The sequence below is a fragment of the Dryobates pubescens genome, chromosome 26 (genome assembly GCF_014839835.1).
Source record: "Dryobates pubescens isolate bDryPub1 chromosome 26, bDryPub1.pri, whole genome shotgun sequence".
NCBI classification, from domain to species: Eukaryota; Metazoa; Chordata; class Aves; order Piciformes; family Picidae; genus Dryobates; species Dryobates pubescens.
In genome coordinates, this window is record NC_071637.1 from 8,288,224 (window position 1) to 8,311,228 (window position 23,005).

The 23,005-nt window shown below is 42.1% G+C and overlaps 1 protein-coding gene across 1 annotated transcript in view; it reads right to left on the minus strand.

Moving 5' to 3' along the window:
- Window positions 1-936: 936 nt before the first annotated feature.
- The window catches only part of ATP9A (ATPase phospholipid transporting 9A (putative)), a 59,121-nt gene continuing 37,052 nt past the window's right edge, over window positions 937-23,005 (minus strand). Inside the window, exons 15-28 of the mRNA XM_009903196.2 lie at window positions 21,515-21,676; window positions 15,227-15,319; window positions 13,890-13,973; window positions 12,829-12,999; window positions 10,746-10,844; window positions 10,359-10,448; window positions 10,101-10,245; window positions 9,493-9,557; window positions 8,551-8,706; window positions 7,167-7,231; window positions 6,191-6,299; window positions 4,843-4,900; window positions 2,406-2,609; window positions 937-1,314 (exon numbers count right to left, since the gene is read on the minus strand). Of these exons, the coding sequence (XP_009901498.1) occupies window positions 1,178-1,314; window positions 2,406-2,609; window positions 4,843-4,900; window positions 6,191-6,299; window positions 7,167-7,231; window positions 8,551-8,706; window positions 9,493-9,557; window positions 10,101-10,245; window positions 10,359-10,448; window positions 10,746-10,844; window positions 12,829-12,999; window positions 13,890-13,973; window positions 15,227-15,319; window positions 21,515-21,676 (1,638 nt within the window). The 3' untranslated portion in view covers window positions 937-1,177. The remainder of the gene's footprint in view (window positions 1,315-2,405; window positions 2,610-4,842; window positions 4,901-6,190; window positions 6,300-7,166; window positions 7,232-8,550; window positions 8,707-9,492; window positions 9,558-10,100; window positions 10,246-10,358; window positions 10,449-10,745; window positions 10,845-12,828; window positions 13,000-13,889; window positions 13,974-15,226; window positions 15,320-21,514; window positions 21,677-23,005) is intronic.

The following is a 23,005-nucleotide window of genomic DNA, read 5'->3' on the forward strand; positions in this document are numbered from 1 at the left end:
GTATTATAATGTCTAAGAAGAAAGAACTAATTGAGTTTAATTTTTGAAAATTCAAAATAAATGCATACAATTGGTTCTGCATGTGAGTCTAATGCCTTCATATGAACCCCACTCCTCTGATTCAAGTTTGGGTTTTAGAGCAAACCAAGTGCAAGGTTCTCAAAACATGCCTCTCCGCAGGGAGTGTGTCATGAACAACATCCACCTAGGAGTGCCTCAGCTTATTTGCAGCTCATCCTCACAGTTTCACCCTAACAGGAAACAGATTTTGTGTAGCTGTGAGGAGTAGCAGCTCTGTGACCTCTCCTTTCGGTCCCCAAGGACTAAAGACACGTCTGCCACATTTTGTACAGAACAGTACGAGTCTCTTCTCACGTTGTCAACACATTTCAAGTTTGATCAATTGCAAATTTCTTTTCCAAAGAGGATTTGCTTTACTTTCAATAACTTTCTCCTATACAAATAAATACAGAGTAAAGCCATTACATCACCAGTTCCTTTTGACAGGATGCACAAAAGCTAACCAAAACCAAATCTCTTCATTTTGGATTATTTCTCTCTATTTATCAATGACTGGATACCTCCAAATTCACTAGGGTGAGCACATTGCAACTGGAGGAAAATCTCAAACACGCTCAGATTCTCCAGTGTGTGTGGATCCGACAAGCTGGAGCCCCATTATGGAAACAGCATGCTATAAATCAGGAATCAGCTGTCAGCAGTATAGTGCATCACCTACATTAAGGGATTTCCAAGATGTAAAAATAATGTAACTACTTGAATCAAAAAGATAAATAACATAAACCAACATAACAATGCAAAGAACAGCACAGAGACTTTAAAAAGCAACTTAAATTTGTCACATGTAAATTCCAAGGTCAGTTAGCAGCTTTCAGATACTTTTAAGCATCGCAGTTGGGTGCATTTGACCCAAGTTGGGCAAAAATGACAGGAACTTGATGAAGTAACAAGTGCCTCCACCCACCAAAAAACTCCCTTTTATCATGAGGTTTCCATTCACGGCAGTTGTGAAGTCTTGTTCAATAAAGCAGCATGTAACAGAGATTACCACATGATCCCTATGCAAATATTGGACGTATTTGTTATAGTAACAACTACATGATTCTGTCTCTCGGCCACGTGCAATGTTTGTCACTGGTGTGCAAGGAGAGCAGCCCTACGATGTCAGCTTCGAATAGCTTGGGGGAGAAAACCTTCGTCTCAGGTACTTCAGGACGTAGAGGGGAAGGCAGCTCACCAGGGTGATGACGGTGACTTTCCACAAGAATGACAGAGTTGCGATGAAGTAAACATCTGTTACAAAGGAAAGAGAACAAAGTCAGTGAACATGGGAATTACCTTCTGGGAAAAGGTGCAGAAAAGCAAACTGATCTACCAACGCTTCTTAAACTGCCACACCACCTCCACCTTCAAGTTCAAAGCTCGTATGATACCTAGTTCCTCACTCTTCTGCCCTTCCTCTGAAGACGCAGCTTTCTGCACAGCACAGTAAGGCATGCAACACCCCAGAGGCAAGTGCCCATACAAATGCCATCAGAAACAGGGCAACACTAAGCTTTCTTTAAATGGACTCCATGTCCTCTGAATCTGGGAACCACCCTTGCTACTTTGCTGGCAGTCCAGCAAACACATCTCTTGACTGAGATATACTACTTCAAAATCTTTGCAAAAATAGTTGAAGCATGGTTCAAAATGGAGCTCATATGCCCATATGCAAAAGATACAGGTGTAGCCCATTGGGAAATATCCTCATTGTCTTCAGAGTTAGCAAAGAGCTTTACGGAAGAAGTAGTGACACCTTGTGGTTCCCGAACAAACCCTATGGATCTGATATTTACAACTAGACAGCTACTGAGGAAAAATCTGAGATTCCTCACCCTTTTTCCTTTATTCAGGAAAAAGGAATAGTTCTGCTTCAGACAACTGAAAAAAAACCCAACCAAATCAAACCCACACAGGAAGAACTCCAATGAAGCAGATAAAATAACCCAAGTTTTAGGAGGCAACTTCTTTACCCAGTTAAAAGATTAAATCTTTCAAACCAACAACAGGCTGAAATCTGTAGACTTAAGTTCAGTTCAGTTTCCATAAGGACATAAAGACCATTGTTACAGATCACAGTTGATATGGGGAGCTCTGAAAGTATGGATGAGACTCAGTGGGCAGCACACAGTCTGCTTACCATCTTTACCTCCTCTACTATTTTGTCATTGGAATGAACCACAAATATAATTCAAGTGCTTTCAAATCAAATGCAGCTTAATTTGGCCACTGTAATTATTCCTGGCTTCATCACCAGCCTTTCAGCTTAATTCAGCTTTTTAGAGTTCTGCTGCTATTCAGGTCATAAACTAACTAATTGGAGAACAGGTATTTAACCTTACCAATAAACTCATGTAAGAAGACCAGAGAAGCTATGTAGCAGGAGAGACTGAGCAGCTCAGCCACTATCATGAGCCAGTGCCACGTCTGGATCGTCAATGCCACCATCAGTAACTCGGTGAGAATCAAGGAGGTGAAGGAAATTGCAACAATGTGGACAAATTCAGATTCAAAGAGGAGGAGTGCTCCATACATGATGATACTACCTGCAAGGGAATGCAACATTTGGGTATTTTGTTCAAACACCAGTCTAAGCTCTATAACCCACTGCTAGGACTGGGAAAGGCTGAAACAGCCATGTCTTGAGACTTTTTTTCATGGAACCTGATGAATGTAGTGACAATGAATCAGTTACTATTTAGGAGACATAATTGATGAGAAGACAGGGAAAAGTTACAGCATAGATGCCCAGACTTTTATAACAGTCTATCATATTCACAGACACATGGAGATAGGAAATTAACACACACTGTTTTGGCAACTGGAGATTTATAACATCACAAAACATCCTCCCAGAAAAGCAGCTGGTCACTACTCAGAAGCTAGAAGACACCAAATACTTCTAAAACCTACTGTGTTGCCTCAGCACCCAGATGGAAGCAAGGTGCTGAAAAGCTCAGTGGATACAAGTTAACCTCTCTTTGATTATTTGGGCCATTCTACATCTTCCCCTAAAAGGAGTACCCATGAAAGCTCTGTTACTGATGCATTGTTTCGTGCTGCTATTGGGGCTGGCCAGAGAACGCTCACAACGCCCTGCACAGCCACCTGCACAAATAACTCATGTTAGCAGCATGACTAATCTGCCCCAACATCCATCACACTAGGCTAGCTTCAGAAGAGAAAACCTGCAAGTGGCTAGAGCTTGAGCCACAAGGTTCAAATCCAGCTGTGAACTTTCCAAAATTTAGGACTGCTCAAGTTTTCAGTCAGGCTCATCTCTGCTAGCAACTAGCCCCATTGTTTGGCCTGCTGTTTTCTAGTTATCTAGCACATAAGGAGTGAAGTCACTTTAACCAAATACTGTAACCAGATAACGGTCTTAGCTCAAGAAATCTTTCCCTCAATGCATCACTCTCTGGCTTTGGCTTTCCACCACTTGTGAGTTTTCTGCAAATGCCTTGGTTTTGCCATCATAGTTATCCAGCAGCAGACGACCATCATTTCTGTCACAGGGTTTTACCATGTTAGATTTCAGAAGATAATGCTAAGAGAGTTTTTAAATTCTTGCATTTACTTCCTTTAAAATTGGTTAGATCAGTAAGGTTTATCTGCTTCTTTTGGCACATTTATCCTGGCTCTTGTTGATAAAGGAAAATAACAAATTCTGTCACAGACTCATTTTGCCACTTTCGCTTTATAGCTTCTATGTCATTTTCATGTTTCCATGATTCCCTGATCAACACTTACAGGAGGTATTTGAGTTTGAGGTTACTTGGTAAAAAAGGGCAAAATGAAACAAAAGACCTTCTTAGACTTACACCCCAATTACTATATCCACTCTTGAGAAATAGCTGCACTGCAATTAAGGCATTTGCTTAACTGTTTTAGCAGCCTCATTAAAGTGGATGGGATATGATCAAGAACCTCAGCCCTACTCTAGTCCTTCGTTACAGATGGCTATGAAGTAACCAGAATTATTGGCACATCTAATAGGGTTTAGATAAAACACACAGAGGTATAAAGTCTATATTTTGCATGACAACTCAACCTGTATAATCTATAGGTTTGAGAACCTTTATCAAAAGAAAGGAAGGTCTGTTCTTCAGATGGAGCAATTAAACATCAAAATGAACTTGCACACAGTTACAGTTGCTGTCTACAACTACCTGAAGGGAGGTTGTAGCCAGGTGGGGGTTGGTCTCTTCTCCTGGGCAGTCAGCACCAGAACAAGAGGACACAGTCTCAAGCTGCACCAGGGGAGATTTAGGCTGGATGTTAGGAAGAAGTTCTTCACAGAAAGAGAGACTGGCCATTGGAATGGGCTGCCCAGGGAGGTGGTGGAGTCACCATCACTGGAGGTGTTTAGGAAGAGACTTGATGGGGCACTTGGTGCCATGGTTTAGTTGATTAGATGGTGGATGATAGGTTGGACTCTATGATCTCAAAGGTCTTTTCCAACCTGGTCTGGTCTAGTCTAGTGTGGTCTAGTCTAGTCTTCTACAAAGGATGGACCCAACAGGAAGAGGCATGATGCTCTGAAATTCTACATTGCTGCCCATGACAGGGTTGACCAGTGGCTGCCAATGGTTTGCTTTAGGTAATTTGTTCCACACATTTTCTGTGACAAAAAAAACCCATAAAAAATAATTCTCCATTATCCCAAGGAGGCATTGCTAAATTCCCTTCACACCATCCTTAACTTCCTGCAATACAAGAATTTAGCTGTTCTTCCTTCATTCAAACATCTAGAGGCACGAGCAGAAGCTGATTTCTTACCTTGATAGATGCTTATTAAGACCCATATTAAAAATGTTTTGTATGACAATGGTCGTCCCTAGGAGGGGGAAAAGAAAACGAAAAGATAAAATTCCACTGGGATATTCTTTCACGAACATTCACTTACAGATCAAGCCATCAATTAATAAAAGAGAGTCTGAGGGTGATTTGGAAAGAAAACAAAACAAATCAAGTAACCCTGAGGCACTGTCTCTTTATTCTCATTTTTCATGATCCATGAAGGAGGCTTGGGACTGTGGAAGCTCACTGCTTGCACAGCACCATATAGCCTCGTCCTTACTGCACACACAATTAATTCAGTGCGAAGATGTCTCCTGAGTTTACTCGTCATATGGTGAAATATAAGATGTGTGTATACACATACATTTGAATATATTAAGATTATATTTCTAGACACACACAAATCACCATCATATTGAAGGCAAATAGGTTTTTTTAAAAAAGCATCTCCAGCCAACACAGCTATACCAGTACAACCCCCCCACTATGTTTAGACCAGGCCTAAGGATGGTTGGAGAATTAGTGGTTTATGACATAAGAGACAACATACAAGTGAAACCAGATGGAGACTTATTCAGGCTGCTGGAAAAACAGGCTTTGCTTTTGAGAGTATCTGTTTAACAGAAATCCTTGAGGGAAAGGATCTGTTGAATAGTCAGTCCACCCTTTCCTTCAATTAAGAAAGATGTTCCCAGTCTGCACACACCAGTTATTCAAAAAATTATCCAGGGAAGAAAGAAAAAAAACCCAAACAACCAAAAAAAACCCACCCCAAGATGGAGACAAGATTTATCTTCCTGATATTTCTTTTTTTTCATAAAGAGAAGGACCTGACCTTCATGCTAAAGCTACAAAAACAGCATAGCAAGCAAATCTTTAGGTTCCTTTAGACCATCCTCAAGGCAAACTTCTATTCAAGAAACTATGCGATAACCTCCTCCCTCCATCAGAGGAGCACATTCCTCTTTCCCATCCCCTTTTTCTGGCTTCAAGGTAGTGCCAAATCCCCAACAATGTCTCCCTTTCCCCTCTCTTTCCCCTTTATTTTGGAACAGATCAGTAATATTAAATCCTTAGAATTTCCCACAGAATGGAACTTCTCTTTCCCCAGCCGTTTTTAATAAATTGCATCTCATGTAGCATTCAATAACAATCTGCCAGGAAATCTGCTTATATCTGTTACTTCAAATCTGCCTTTAAAACAATTTTGCTTGATAAAGTTCTGTATCTACTGATCATACATTGTATTTTATGCATGTAGAGAGTCTCACAGCGAGACAATGATCTTGCTTTTAAACCAAACCAGACAAACAAGAGTCTCCCACACCTTAAGAAGATCTTTGTAGAGCTCTGGGTATAACATTGCAACTTCAGATTTAACATCCTTGTCCAGGACTAGAGAAAACACGGGAAACATTGTGTAAATTGTGGAGTACCTAGAAGAAGGCAGAAGACCAATACATTATCTAAGGTGTAGATGAGAACACTAGTCTTCAAGAAGGAAATGCAGTATTCTTGAAGTACACATAACATACATATAGAACACAAATGGAACACAACAGTTTTGCATGTAAAAAAACCCCTGCAGAATCTGCTTTCTGAATGGCTTTTGATTAGAAATACTCATAAAAAGGTGTTCAAGTATTGCAGCTGGTGTTACAGGGTTATTAATGCAGCCAAGGACAGACCTGCCTCCTCTGCAAAGTTTGCTCTACAGTTCAGCTTTGATCCTGTTTGCTTCCGAAGGCAATGGAGATGAATTTGCTGTTCCTTTTGTTAATAGTGTATTAGAAAGTCTATAAAGTCACAGGATTGCAGGTGTAATTCCAGTATATTTCAGACAGGAACTGTCTGGGGGTTCCAGTTCCAAGCAGGGCTTGAAACTAGATAATCTTTAAGGTCCCTTCCAACCCAAACCATCCTATGATTCCTCCTAGAGAAGAGGTTTGGCTTGTCCTGCCTCCCTTGTCAGAAACTGGGCAGTAGCTCTCACTGCTGCACAGACACCAGAGCGTAACGACAGCTTTTTAATAGGGACACAGGAGCAGTTCCTGAAGGATGGCTTGCTTCTCATGCTCTAAAAGTGACAAACTGCCCTTTGGAAAGGTTTCTGGAAGTGTTGACACTGCCTCAGTGGCTTTGCTCAGTGCAAAGGAGCAGAAAGGGGACAAGGACAACATCCATCTTCTGAAGCAGTGTTGTAAAACACAGAGTTAAGACGACCATGCCTTGCATTTTAATTAGCCTACATCTATCCATTATGCACAGGCTTTACACACTGTTAGTAAAAAGTGAACTCTTACCCAATGATGAGGAAGCCTTGGTAGAGAGGAACTGAAGCAAAGTAAAATACTGATGAGAAAACAGCCTAGAAAAGGGGAGAAATAAGCTTTTCAGGCATTAAGATACTGCAGCAAAAGCAACACCTTAAAAATATACTCTGTTCAAACTGGAATGTACTTGTGGTGGGTTCACCAAATTCCTGAAATGAAGACAGAAGAATGTAATATCAATTCTTTTTATTCCTATGCAAACCTTGGATGAAAATTATATTTAATGGCAAACACTGGAGAGCTGGACTTGGAAAATTTCTTGTAATCCAATTCCACAGAAAATAACATAAATGGTTTCCTCCAAAGCCCACTGGTTTAATCAAAGCCATCCAGATATTGTGAAGGACAGGTGCATATTTATTTATGCCTGGATGATGCCCTCACAATGTAAAAAGAGTTAAGACTCACTAATGCAAACTTCAAAGAGTTCAAGATGAATTTTGGTGGGGATGTTTTGGTTCAAGGTTACAGGTTTGTTTTCTATTCTTGTTTTTAGCTGCAGAGTAAGACAGACTGTCCCCTCAGTTTGAACCTTTTGTCTCTACATAACCCTTCTGAAAAACATCAAGTATCTTACTCAAAAAATACTTAGTATTTTTTTGGGAATCTATGGCACAGAAATGCAGCTCCCAAAGAGCAACCTCTGTCCTTGACTGCAAATTTCACTCAAGTCACCTCTGCTAAGAAGGAAATTTGGCTTATGAACTAAAAAAAAAAATCACTTTCAACGCTCCGTGCCAACTGGCAGTTGCATTTTTGTTACACTGAGGCTCTGCACATGAGCAATGTAAATCCTGTGAATACCAAACCTGTTTCTAAGGTTCCCTTCGAAATGGAGAGGCACAAACCACCTCAACATTGCTGCAGCAAGTTGCTGAGTCAATACAGCACAGCTTCTGTGAACACTCCACAGCATGCCACACTGAGCTTTTGGTAACCCCACCAAGGTCTCAGCCAGGTCCTCTTCGGCTGATTAAGTGAGGCCTTCAAACAGCAAGACCAAAATTAAAACACATTTGAAAATTAGGGCACTTATTCAGCTGAAGCAATTTTCTCTGCTTCAGATTTTCAGTATTTCCTAACATTACTAAATGACAGCTATGACATGCTGCATGCCAGCAGTATTTTCTAGGGTAGAATACTGTTTGTCCATTTTGGAAGAAATTGCTGATGTTTGCTCAATAGCAGGAACTTCCTTATGTGTTTTCATCAAAGTAACAACCTCAAATTCCAACTCATGAACATTTTCAGGAGATGAAACAGCTGCATCTAATGGAACATAGAACCTTTACTTTTTGATTTGGCTTTTTCACCTCCCTCTCCACTGGATAAACCCTCTTGACAGTCCTTTTACCTGCATTGTACTGATGCACAGGCTCCGGTGGATCACGAACTGACTGAGGGCTGCAGACCTTTTGTAACTGTTCCTTCCATGCACCATTAGTAAACGACCCAGGTGCTTAAACTGAGTGATAGAGAAATCGGCTGCAAGTGATGCCTGTTTTCCTTCCTGTGTAAACAGCAAGTAAAAGCACAGTGAGATCACCTCACAATTGGAAACAAAGAAATATCCTGTTACTATGATTATTACTTAGTGATCACTGACAGAATTACCAAGAAAATTTACAGTGGCTTAGGTGGGGGAGAGGATTGCCTCAGCACTTTTGCCATCCACCATGGCTTTTAAGCAAAGAGCACAAATATGAGGAGAATTCCCGTTTGAACCCTGGCCTCCAGTACTAAGCAATCCTCTAGATTATGATTCACAACACACATGTTAACGTGACACTCCTATCAAGTCAGTTTTGAACACAAGTTTTCAGTCTCAAAAGTTCACTCAGTTTTAATGTTTTGGCTCACTGCAAGTGCGGTCTTCCCACTGCCGCCAAATCCACTCTTGCTGCTCCAAGCAGCTCCACATGCAGGAACCAGAGTTCCAACCCAGAATTTGCTTTCTAAACTAACATTAACAGTATTTCATTGAATGTGCAGGTATATATTATCAATTAAAACCCCAACATTTGGAGCACCTGCACATGATTAAAAACCCCCAAACTAACCACGATGATCCCAATTCTCAGTCCAGAACCAAATAATGAACCTTCACTCTGCTTCGCGGTAGTCCTTTCACAGCCAAATTACTTTTCATGACAAGGCAACTGCTCTGACAGTTATTCTTGTGAAAGCTTCCCTATTCCTTGAGAGAATCCTTCTTCTGAGGATTTACTTAAGAGTTACTTGCAAACTAGCTTTTGAATTACCATAGGAAGTCTCATTAAACATGAGGTAATCTCACCTTTCCTTCAACTCCAACACCACAGTCAGACTCCTGAATCATGCTAACATCATTCCCTCCATCACCTGCAGGTCAGAGCACAGATAAAATGACATTGGTAGATAAACAACCAAGACAAACCCACCAAAGATCTACACCAGACTAATGCTAGAGAAAACATTTAAGACTATCAATAAAAGCAGGGTTTTAAATAGAAACCATCAATTTAACATCTTAAGAAGTTTCCTTTTGTTTTTCATAGAATCATAGAACACTAAGGGTTGGAAAGGAGATCCAGAGATCACCAAGTCCAATCCCCTGTAAAGTAGTTTTTAGTAGACCCACGGGTCACTGACCACTTTATCTGACATGTAGATGGTGTACCTACAATGCTGAAATAAAGTTCACAGATTAACAAGGGCACCTCACCTGATGAAGATACCATCCCAAATATTTATGAGTAATTTGTCATTGAAGCTTCCACATGCAAAATGTCATCTCCTCTATCATCCCACAAAACCACTGTTCTCTAAACTCAGTATTCCAGCTGTTATGAGATAACATGGGAATGTTCACTTAGAAGAAGCAGTGGAGACACCACCCTACATGGTCACTAACTAGTCCCTTACCTACTGCACAGGTAAGTTTGCCAGTCCTCTCCTGGAGCAATCGCACGATCTGAGCTTTTTGGGTCGGAGCACATCTGCAGCACACGACAGCAGGGCACTGGCAAGCCAGCTCCATGAACTCATACTCATAGTATTTGAGACACACCTAATTCACAGAGATCAGAAGCGTCACCAATGTTTGTGCTATGAAAGTTTCTTTTACAAGAATCCAAATCTGGCCACAGCGTTCCTGAACAGCCCAAGGCATTTGGAGCCTACCTCCAGCGAGTCGCCAGAAATAACAAGAGCACAGTCGTGCTTCCGGCGGAAGGCGTTCAGCTCTAGATGAGCTTCTCCACGGTTAGTCACCTGGGGGAAAGATAGCAACTGAGGAAGGGTTTGCTTTTTGGGGGTGAGAAAAAAAAAAAACAAAAAAAAGAACCACCTCAGAGGGAGCAGAAGTCATACAGACAGGCAGCACACTGAGTTATTACGTACAGAACACAGTCAGAAAAACACAAACTCATGGGATAGAAAGCTGGGTCAAAAGAATACAAATATTCTGGGTGTGCTGATGGAAAGCAGTTGTGATCTCAGCAACTCTCCTTTCCCAGAATTTGGGGTCCCAAGCAAGTTTTGAGAGAGGGGTATGAGAGTGTTACTCACTAGTCTGAATATGTGGATGTCCTGTGTCCGTGTCACCAAATGTGCATTCTTGGCTGTACACGTGGCTGTCTCTAACTTATCCCCTGTCAGCATCCACACCTAAAATCCAAATACGTAATGTATCAAATGCAAAACTTAACAACCATGTCTGCAGGACATCCAGAAGTACCACCTGCCAGTTCAGGCATATAAAAGCACTGTTAGGAAAAAAAAAAAATTATATACACACACACAAATTAGGTGCGTGTTTTTTAAAGCCCTATTTTAAAATGCACAGGAATATTCTCACAGATGAAAGAAAGCAAAGCTTTTAAAGAGGCTGAGAAGTTAGAAACTATGTATAATATTTTTCCCCCACCTGCATTATTTCAAGAGTCTGCTGCTAAACCCACAAAAAGCAAGCTAAAGAATGCACATGCATGTGTTAATGTGTCCCACCCCAGCTATTTCTTGTATGCTGAAATAAGCGGGCCCTGCCACAGAAAGATCCCTCATGGCCCTGCCTGAAATGTGGATGATGCAACTGGGGTTAGCTCACTGCTGATGTGTGCGTCTGGAACAGACTAACTTGGTTGGACTTTTTTTTTTAGATTTAAAAAAAAAAAAACACAACACACTGCTCCTTTTATTTTGTGCTGGTGAGAGGGGGAGTTAGAAAGCAATGTCAGCAGCAATACCCTGTTACAATCTGGCAGGGAATTCCCTCAATACTCTAAATATATTGGAGTTTGTTGTTGGTTGGTTGGTGTTTTTTTTCTCCCACTGGTGATTTTATTCTTTCAAGATAGATACTGCCCAAGAATATTTAACTAAACTAAAAAAAACCCACCCCAGCACCAAAAAAAAACCCAACTCCAAACCAACCAACCAACCCCTCCCAAAAATATAAAACCCACCCCTGAACCAACCAAAAACTAAACCAAATCCCCAAACCACACAAAGACTCACTTATTTGTTTAATAATCTGAGACTGGGAACAGATTTGATCTTAACAAGATGGTCCCTGCAATGAATTACAAGACTGCCTTCACTCTTAATTTATGCCTTGCATGCAGCACCCTAAGGAACATACCATTGCAGGGAGTGCTCAGCAGTGCTGCACTCGCTCTGTGAGGACATGCTCCACACCCTGACACTGACTCCAGCCAAGGTGAAGAGAGAAAAAAAGAAACCACTCTGGAATAACTGGCAAGGACTACGTGGTATGGGGAGAAAGCCACAATGCTGCTAAGAAGCTCTGTCTGATTCTGCTGGCCTCACTTCTCAGCCGAAGTCCTTTCTCCAAACAAGGATGGCTCTGAGCAGAAAGCATTTTTGGAAGCTTGTCCCAAGCCTTGAATTCTAGTTCCTACCCAAATCCCAAAAACATATCCCCTCTTTAGATTCACAACATGGCTCAAGAATTTTTGTTCACTTGGCTATTTGAAGCAGAGAAACTACAATCAGAACCTCCTACATACTTTTCTTGCCTAAATCTGAATATTAATGTCTTCTCTTCCTCCTTTTCCAAGTTCAGGACCTGACTGACAAGTTTTCAGATAGAAAAACTAAGCAGGCATTACAGTGGTTCCCTCACCGCTGAGCACAGCTCAGGCTGTAGTCTCAGATGTCAGCTGGAAAAGTCCAGTCCGTGATTCTCTTGGCTCAGGCCCCCTCTAGTGGCCACTGGACACAGGGATGTGCACAACCTCAGCCCCAGCCCTGGAGTTCACTCACTGGAGACCAAACACATCCAAGCCAGTCTTGTTTCATGCAACTATCTGAAAGAAACAATTGCCCAGAAGTCTCCTGTAGCTACCCTCCTGCCTATGCACTCGGTTTCCCTCCAGAAGGAGCCAGAACACATCAGGGAAAGAAAAGCACCAAAGATGACATGATTTCATGCATTAACATTTACTACTTCCAGCATGTTCTGTTCCCGATGAGATGTTTAAAAATCACCAGCCACTCACAAAGAGCACCTGGTGAAACATTTCCCATGACAGGGCCCCCAGACTCTCTTAATTTACTGTCTGTAGGACATTGTCACATAGTCCAAAGGGTCTAAGTGTTCCTGCTAGGAGTAACAAGAGCTTAGGCAGACCTTAATACCAGCATTTCTCAGTGTCTCCAGAGTGGGTCTGACATCTGTCTGCAGCTGATCCTCCACGCCAGTGAGACACAGCAGCTCCATCTCCATCTCCAGGCTCTCAATGACTGTGGCTACCTTCAGGGAGCGGTCGTGCACACTCAGCTTTGCCTGGACATAGCGTGCCTGGGGACAGAGCAGACACAGCCACAGTCACTGGGGCAGCCAGCCCACATTTTTGTGGCATGCATGGTTGACCAGCACAACAGTGATCCAGTTAGCCTCCTTCTCTTGACTACCTTTCAGGGATGCCCCCAGTAACAGCTGGCAAACATGAGGCAAACATAGAATAAGGTGGAAAACATTTCAAGAAGTTGTTGCTGTTTTGTCCCTGTCCTGGTCCAGCAGGCAGCAGGATGCACAGCACCTCCTTGTGCACACAACTGCACAGCAGCTGCTGAAGTGACACTTGCAGAGTCTCCCTCGCACTGCAGGTCTGACCAAGGTTTCTGCAACTAACACATCTACAAACAATGGCAACAGAGAATCCCAAGTGTTTCCACTGTCTCATCTCTGTATTTAACTAAAGAGTTCTCCTTCACAGCTTGCCTGCCTGGGGTAAGCAAATGAGTGCTGTGTGTAGAGACCTGTCTAACAAACCCCAGGCATGAAGCCTGTGTTTCCATGGAGCCTGACTGGGTTATATTCTGGTTGTTTGTAGTTTCTCTGGGTGTCGGAATGCAACAATAAAAAAATTAAAGGCCAGCACACTTCCCCACACAAACACAACTTATCTAACAAATGATGAATATTTGCAGAATTTAAAACCACAAAAGATTGTGAGGCAGGATTCAGGAACTGGTTTTGGAGTGTCCTGGCTGAGATCCAGTTTCAGACATACCACTTAAAAAAGCAGCTCTGATTAAAAGAACAGCAAGACGTTGAAGAGCGACAATTCCAGCAGGCAGAGCAGGGAGATGAGAGGCAACATTATCATGAGAGTTCTGTGAGAATCACTTCAGCAACTGTTTGTTTAAAAACAAAGAGGGGGAAAAAAAAAACAAATAAGAACTTACTTCAAAGTCTTGATACTGCTCTTCTGTCAGAGACTTCTTGGCTACAACAAGAACCCTCAGGCCTTCGCGAGCCATGTTACCACACTGGAAAGAAGTATCACATTGTAAACCATAAACTGCATCTCAAGTAAGATGATTTATGCACAGCATTCAGAGATGGCAATGTAAGATAGCAGGTTAAGAAAATAACCGTCCCATTTGAGCAACCCCTGTGAGTCTCTAACATCTGATAAAGTGCATGATAAACCCAAGGTGGGGGGAGGGGGAAGATCTGCAATGGTTTGTAATCTATCCCAGTGATCAAAACCAAAAATGTCCCCTCTGTTAGACCAGTGTGGCAAAAACAACCCCAGTGACCTTATTTTCTCTGCCTCTAAAAGGACACAAGCCTTTGATTTGTAGGCATCCCATCTTCAGCCATCGACTCTTTAAAATAAGATCAAGGTAGAAACTAAAACCCCTTATACTATTAAACAGGCACAAGGAGAATTCATTCCTCAATCTTTATCATTGTGTTTCTTCAATAATACCAAAAATCAACATATTCTTTGGAACCTGTTACTAAAAATGTTGCAACTGAATACAGAATTAAGATGTACCAGAACAAGAGGACAGTCTCAGGCTGCGCCAGGGGAGGTTCAGGCTGGATGTTAGGAAAAAGTTCTATACAGAAAGAGTGATTGCCCATTGGAATGGGCTGCCTGGGGAGGTGGTGGAGTCGCCATCACTGGAGGTTTTCAGGAGAAGACTTGATGGGGTGGTTGGTGCCGTGGGTTAGTTGTTTGGGCGGTGTTGGATTGGTTGATGGGTTGGACGCGATGATCTTGAAGGTCTCTTCCAACCTGGTTTATTCTATGTATTCTATGTATTCTATGTATTCATTTGAACACCACGGTTTTGGGGTGGGGAGAGTCAGTTAACTGAAGCCACTGCTATGAACTCTGTTGACATTACTACTAGCCTGATGAACATGCTCTAGCACAAAGATGCTAAATGTAGCTTTGAAATTAGACCTTTCAGTCTAAAAAACACAGGATAAAGCCCAGGAGAAATTTGGTGATCTTGTGTGGCAATCAGTTTTGAGCAAAATCCATTTTATTGAGATGACTTATTCTGCAGGAAGTACGTTGAATTCTTCCTCTGACTTCCCTGTTTCTGCATATGTTTGGCTGAAGGCTAATCCAGTGAATTACCAAGATCAGTGACCTTCTGGCTCTCATATGTTTTAGCAGTTATGTCCACCCTGCCACACAGACAAGATTGGTCACGTGTTGCCCTATAAGAAGAAAAGCATCTGCATGAGGAACCCTCTGTATGTAGGAGAGATGGCCCCATACCTCTTCTTCTAGCCAGTCATTGTACTGCACGATCCCAGCCATCACCACATCAGCCCCCTTCATGTAGAAAGTGATCTCTCCTGTCGATTCATCCTGCAGATAAGAAACAGAAGAGTCTAAGCTGAGGCAGGAGCTTCAGAGTTGGGGTGGCCTCAGCAAGTTTAAGTGATGAATTTTCTGCACATCAGTCACAAAAATGTCTGCACTAGGTCAGGCTGAAGGTTCATCTGGCTTAGCATCATGAGGCCAAAAGGAGATGCTTACTCAGTTGCAATTTGGTAACTTCTAGCATGAGTTAATGCTTTAGAAAAGGATGATCAGCTTTTAAATCAGCAACATGTGAGTCCCATGCAGACACCTCTCAATCTTGACTGCATGTGCCTTTAGAATAACTTTTAGCCCTCACCTTGAACATTTATTTCACGCTTACCCAAAACAATAAAACAGATGCACTAATCTTAAGAGAGTAAAAATCACTCTACTTTAGCCTCTCTGTTACATTATATGCCATAAGAATAATTAAAGATTAGGCTTGCTGCAGAAAGGTTAGATTGCTACCTGCCTTATCTGATCGGAGTAATTTGTAGGCTGCAAGCAAAGCATATTTACATTACCACAAATTTAAAAATCCCTTCTAACCAGGCAGATACCTAAGGAGGTCACAGTTATTAGTATCACAAGCTAATGGAAGCCCTGGCAATTTCCTCAAAGGAGACAAAACAATGAGTAAGGAACAAACTGCTCTGTAAACCAAGATAGCCACCAGGGATAGGAAGAAAATAAACTTAACACGCAAAACCAAAAAGCCAAGGAAGGTCTGGAAATAGACAGCTGTGAATGAAGAGGGAAAAGAACCTAAGGGGGAAAAGAGAAATTAAAGATGAATACAGTGGATACTTTTTCATTCTCACACTATTTGATATATGTCAGTCTGTTCTGCCATGACAGAAACCAGTGGTGAAGGTTCCCACACAGAGTTTGAGTTGGAAAGTGAAAGATTAGTATCTGGTGGCACTGGCAAAAGAGTTTACATCTACAGAAAAAAAAAACAAAACCCACCAACCAACCAACCAAATAACCCCCCAAAACCTAATAAACAACAAAAAAACCCAACACCACCAAACCCAGCACCTGATGAGGATATTAAAAATGCAAAGAAGTAAGAGCATTTGCTAGAAAAATGAAGTAGCAGCCAAGGGTAACAAATCTCCTTTACTGAGCATTTTTGCTAAGCTTTTGGAGCTGCTCACAAAAAAGATTTTCATAATTAAGCTTAAGCATGGTTTCATGGTTTCAATGTCCTGAAATATCCAGCCTTTATACACTGATATCCACACATCCCATAACCCCAAAGCAAAAAACTTGTCACTTTACCAAAACAACTACAATCTGCTTAAATAAAACACAACACTTTCGATAGTAGCCAAAAGGTAAAGGTTTATCTATTAAATTATTTGATTTAAAAGTGTCTAACAACATCTCTGTAGGAAACTGAATAAAGACTCCACTTCCCGTGCTACAGAGCTGGCTTAAGATAGTTTAGACTTTTTGTCCAATATAAATACTGTATCAGCTATCTCCTTGCATTAGTCATTTCCTCTCACCGAGTTCAGTAGGAGGTTAGTGCGTTCTCATATTATGGTAAGATCACACTATAAATCTACACAGAGATTTGCCAGCTACATTGTTTTGGAGAGGCATCTTTTTCCACCGTGGTCTGAGCCTCTGGCCACAGTTCAAAGGCTTCTTTCAATTCCAGATATGACAATAGCACTATCTTTGCTTTACAACAAAGATCATTCCACATGGGTAAGGGGAAAAAAAAAACAAAAAACCAAAAAAAAAAACAAAAAACGGCGGGGGGGGGGGGAAAGAAGAATGGAAAATATTGTGGTCAAGCAAACAGGTCTTCTTTCAAGGAGAAGATAAGACAGTAAACAGTATGCTGATGAGTGGCTGCTTTGGTGGAAGAAGGCTTCTTAGAACTGAAATAATCAGCTACAGAAATGACAATTGGTCACCAGTAAACAAGTAGCTATTGCAAAAATAACCCAAACGAGGCAACATCTGCTACTTGTTTCCAATATTAACTACTACATTAGTTACTAAAAGTTGTGCGTTGAAGGAGATCTTTTTACAGGAGCCAGGACCAGCAGGGGACACGGGTGCCTCTGCCAAGGACTTCAGTAACAGCGTTACTGGGCTGGACACATGAATCACTTGCTGAAACTCAATACCCTGATTCTACAGGATGCATGGCAAGATGATCACAATGGCTCCTGCTAGCTGAAAAAAAATGCATTTATAAGAATGGGCAATAACTGTACAGTTAAGTTGAAAATACTACCATTTGAATTCTACTCACTGTAATCCTGAGTGCAGCTTCATTCTGCAGTTTCTCCCTCTCTCTCCACCCCATTCCTCCCCAAATGCTGTTATCTGTTGTCTTCTGAATACTTCAGGCTACTTTCTCACTCTTTATTGTTTTATTTTAAAACAAATAGCAGCACAGTTTTAGAAGATATACTGAAGAGGTCAACACCTTGCAAGTCGTGGATCAAACCCATATGGAGTGCCCACACATGCATACATATACGTTGAATAAAATAAAATGTTACTTGACAACTGCCTATTTATAAACTTTAAAAAACCAAACCAAACCAAAATTCCTGCTTGAAGATATTATTTTGGAGTACACAGGGACATGGTCTATTGATATCCAGGCAGCCAGCACCTGCTACTCAAACCCTACTTCTGCACAGGGTACAGAAGGAGCTGATTTCAGTGGCTGAGCAGCATCTCAGTGGCTGCAAAATAGAGACACTCAATTAACAAGCATAACAGAGAGGGGGACAATGCTTCTGTTAACATCATTTAGTCAGGATCTGGGCCTGATGTTGCTCCCACTGACCACAAGTGGGAGTGTTGCTGATTTTGGCAGCAGAAATGTTCTACGCACAGAAGTCTAAAATAGAAATCTTCTTCTTCCTTGATACGGGAGAATGTAGAAAATAGATAATCCAAAAGGAATAAGCTTCAAATCAAAGATGGGGAGTGGGGGTAGGGGGGAAGAACAACTCTTTTTCCAATTAGAGGAGAATATTTGAGGGCATCCACTTCTCTGCTGAGCACATAAACACAATTTAATGAAACATATCCTGGCTTCAATGCTTAGCCCCCTTCTTATACCTAATAAAACAGCATCATCAAAAGTCTGCACTTACAGTAAGGAATGGGGAGGGAAGTAATTCAGTCTTCCCTCTTTTATTGGCAATGTTTTTATTATCAAAGAATCATAGAATTGGTAGGGTTGGAAGGGACCTCAAGGATCATCTACTTCCAACCCCCCTGCCATGGGCAGGGACCTCTCACACTAGGATTAGGTTGCTCAGAGCCAGTATTCTAGGTCATGAAAAGGTTGCCTGAAGTCTCCACATCATTTTCACTGTAAATATACCTACTCTGAAGAATTCACACTTGCCTTGTTTACACAAACATGCACTATACTTGTTGCAGCTATCCCATGCACCCTGAGACATTTGTGGGACTGCACAACTGTGTGCTTCAATGGTATTGGGTCAGACCTCTAGATTCACAGAATTGACACTGACTTTGTATAAGCTCAGCCTAATTCAACAAACATTCCTGCCCCCAGGAATATTTTTTAATATCCCAAAGCCTGGAACAACTTGAAATGCAAATTTGTCTCCCCCTACACTTTACTGTGACATGTGATCCAGGACTTAAAAATAGTTCCTTGAGCAACAGGAGATCCAGGTCCAAAATACTCAGCTAGGATACAACAAATAGAGCCATTTTCATGAGCTTTGATGATTTTCAATCTGCATTAAACACAGCTTTTCCTTCTTGGGTTTGTAAAAATTATCTGCACATAATACAAATCCATCTTTATCACCAAATCTCTTGTTAACAGGAATACTGAAGTTCTTCAGGATATTTTTTTGCTGCTCATTATAGCCACTTCATTGCTCCATTTTACATTATCCTTTCAAGGTGCTGTTTCTGACAGGGGCTGTGCTCTTCCAGTGGTCCAGAGAAACTGAGAGTAGTGAAGTTACCAAATTAATCTGTTGTCAATGATGCCCACGTGTGCAATACTGATCCTGACTGCTTCTGACTCAAAACAAAGGCTGCTCCTCCTACTGTTGCAATTTAAAATACATAAGGCTGAAGATAGTTTTACACCCTATTTCCAGATACCCCAAAATAAGGATGCAGCAACCCAGTTTTACCACAAACAGAAGGTAAAAAAGAAGGAAAAAGTAAAAAGCAAGAGGAAACCCCCCCCCCCAGTCTTACTTATTCTCCCCCACCCTAAATTTCCAAGGCTGCAGATCCCATGGAATGACAAAACAGATCATATCTTGCACTGGATTGCATTACAAAATACTAATATTTTAGATTCCTGGTACCAAGTATCTGTCTCAGTAAAAAATAACAAGAATGTTTTAATTATCTCCCAAAGAAATATTCAGCCTGCTTCACAGGCAAATGGAAGCAACTTCCTATAGCTGGATTTGTTTATCATACTAACATTGATTTTTTTTTTTTAGCACTGTCTTGAAAACTAAGGGCAACAACTGCTCTCAACTGTTTTTAACAACCACACTTTTATCTCTCTCTTTTTTTTTTTTTTTTTTTTTTTTTTTGGGTGGGTTTGCTGTTGTTGTTTTTTTTTTTTCCTGAGAGTTCAATCTTATATTGTATTCATAGATAAACCCACAACATCATGGGTGCAATTTCAGCTTGGCACGTATTTAGCGTACGCAGTGCCTGCTGCTGCTGATAAAGGTACTTGCACAAATGCAGCCTTTCACCTTAACTCAGCTATTTTTAAAACCCTGCTCATGACACTGTTCTCAGCATGGCTGTGGGCTCTGTCAAAAAGGCTAAAAGAAGCACCAAACCAAACCAACTAACAAACCAACCTCCACAGTTCCAGGTAGCTACAAGTGCTGTAGGGCTGTCCATGGGGTCTGAGAAGACTTTCAAAGCCTGGCAGGCAGCTGGGAAGCACTTCCACAAAACCACTAACAACATCCTAAAGTTACTTGTTGTGGCAATTGGTCCAGGAGCCCCTTCCTCCTCTCCACTTGCTGCCATCTCAATTAGCCCCTGTTATACCACCACAACTACTTTGGAGATGCAGTGTAAGCTGAATCTGGGAATCTGCTCAGGTTCCTGCTCCTGGCAGACCACAAGGTAGGGAAAGCACTTGTGAGCTAGGTCAAGTCATAGCCTCAGTCAGTGACACAACCCCTCCAGCTCTGCCAGTATGACCATGGCATGGACATGACAGGAAGGACAGGACCTTTGGTCAGATGAAAATGCAACAGCAGCTTGGCTTCCCCAGGACACTGATGGTGTCTGCTGCCCTGAAGAGAGGAGTCCCAGGACTCCTGCCCTACCAAGCTCCTCTTCCTCCTTATGGTCAGCCACTGGGAAAAGGGACACAGAAAATGAGTCCATAGAAAATGTATCTGTTTCTTTTGCTGGCAGTGCTGGCTTTGAGACTTCCTGAAAGACAACACAACATCTGTGCTGATTATCAAAGCTGCTGAGCTTTGTTTCCACACACACATCCAAAGCACTCAAATTTTAGCTCTCAAATGTCTCACCAGTCACTCCTGTGTCTCCTTCCACCTGGCACACTCATAGCAAAAATCCTCTCCCAATGTTCTGGAGATTCCCCAGTGCCATTGGTTTCACAGAGGGAAGTGCTTGAGTTGTCTTTTCCAGCACCATCCTGGACACCCTGGTATATTATTGAGGAGTTACTTCACAGCTGGTGGCAGTGTTGGCTGATGGCCTGGCTGGACACTCATCCCAAACCTGACACAGTCCCCAGCGATGTGTGCACAACCTACACAGGGAGCTGCATGACAGAAACACAGCCCAGAGTACCGGGAGAATTGAAAATGTGAGCGGGAAGGAACAGCTGGAAGAAACTGAAGCTGCAGAGGACACACACATACCAACTGCTTGAAGCTTAGGCTCCATTATTTTGAGCAAGGAACCAACATCAATAAACTGACAATGTCTCAGGGCACTTACAGCCAAATATGGCCAAGAAAAAGGAAGTATCAGTAAACCAATGTGGCAGTGAGATGCTCTTAGCTCAAAACAGAACTAGCACATAGCCTGAGCTAGCAGAGTCTGCAGAACTGCGCTGGGAAGAGCAGCAGAACTGAGCAAGTGTTCTCTGTGATTCACGGTGCATTAGCAGGAGATTCCCAAAGACAGGACAGCTCACCCGAAGCAGCTTACCCGAACGATGATCCCCATGCGCTTGCTCTCGTAAGTGAAGGGGAAGATCTGCAGGATGGTGAAGTTCAGGATGTGGCCACCCGGTGTCCTCAGCTGCACGGAGGACTGGTCTCTGCCCACCAGCGTCAAGCCCACACTCTCGGTCCACTGCACCAGGGCCACCTGAGAGGAGAAAGCTATGATGAGGGCAGCCAGCCCACGCCACACCTGCCCTGAGGAAAAGCAGCAAGGAAGGGGCAGCGGGTGGGCCGCAAAGTAGTATTTAGTTGTTAATGATGCTATAGAATGGATCTGTTCATACATGCAGGTGCTCCTCTACGGCTCTTTCTAGTGAGCATTTCCTGAAGTCAGAAGCTCATGAACAGTATTTGCAGGGTTTGGGCAGACCTGCCAGGCTGTCCTGGACTCTCAGCAGGAGGAGGCTGGCTCCCTGCCTTCCACTGCCACACGCTTCTTCAACAAGGGCAGGCACAAGCACCTTCTGACCCAGCCTGCAGCGCCCAAACCTCCCTTGGGCACATCAGGTAAAACCCTTTACAAGCACTTTTTGAATGTGCTATTCCCCAGCTTCCTGTTTATGAAAACAAGAACTGAAAATGATGCATCCAGCCTGGATTTATAGTATCAGAGCCAGGAACACTGATGCAGAGCACATTAAAAATTCATATTGAAAAAAACCAAGAAAACAAAAGGAGCTTTCTGTTGTACTAACAGTTCATCACCAACTTCCAGCCTCTACTGATCAGCAAGACAGCTGAAGGCTGGCTCACAGACACCTCTTACCAGAGAACCTGTTATCATCAAACATTAAAAAACCAAACAAACCAACCAAAAATCCCCAACAAACTCAAGGTACACACTGGAACTCATTTAACTGAGCTTACACAGGTATCATTTTGATTGCAGCTTCTAGTATTTAAGGACCTGCAACACTCAATTCTTTATAAGCTTTCACTAGATCATAACCAGTCATGACAGAAGACCAAAGTCTTCATTTTGCTTCCCTGACAATCCCTCCACAATTCCCACCTCAGCTGACACATCCATCTAAGAATGAGCCTGCTGAGATATGGGAGTTTAATTCTAGAAACTGTCTTGGCAGTAATGGATGGGAGCAGCAGCTGACATGAGCCCATATATCACTGGCCTCCAGAAAGGATCAAGGGATACTTTCTCCAAACAGACATGAAATACTGGAAGTATTTTACAGTGACATTTTCAAAGGCACGAGAGTGCTGGGCACATGGTGGCTGCTGACTTGAAGGTTATTTATTTCTTGTGCCTTCCAGCTTTGCCTTTACTGCCTTAAGTGATCAAATACCTTAAACAAAAACAGACTATATTTTGAGAAATCACATACACAAGATACAGATAAAAAAAATGAAACCTATAAATACTTACATTGAGTCAAGATTTTACTAGATGATACAATAGGGTCTAACTGGAAGATCTTTTGTAAACCTGGCTCCCTTCCATCACAATGAGGCTTAA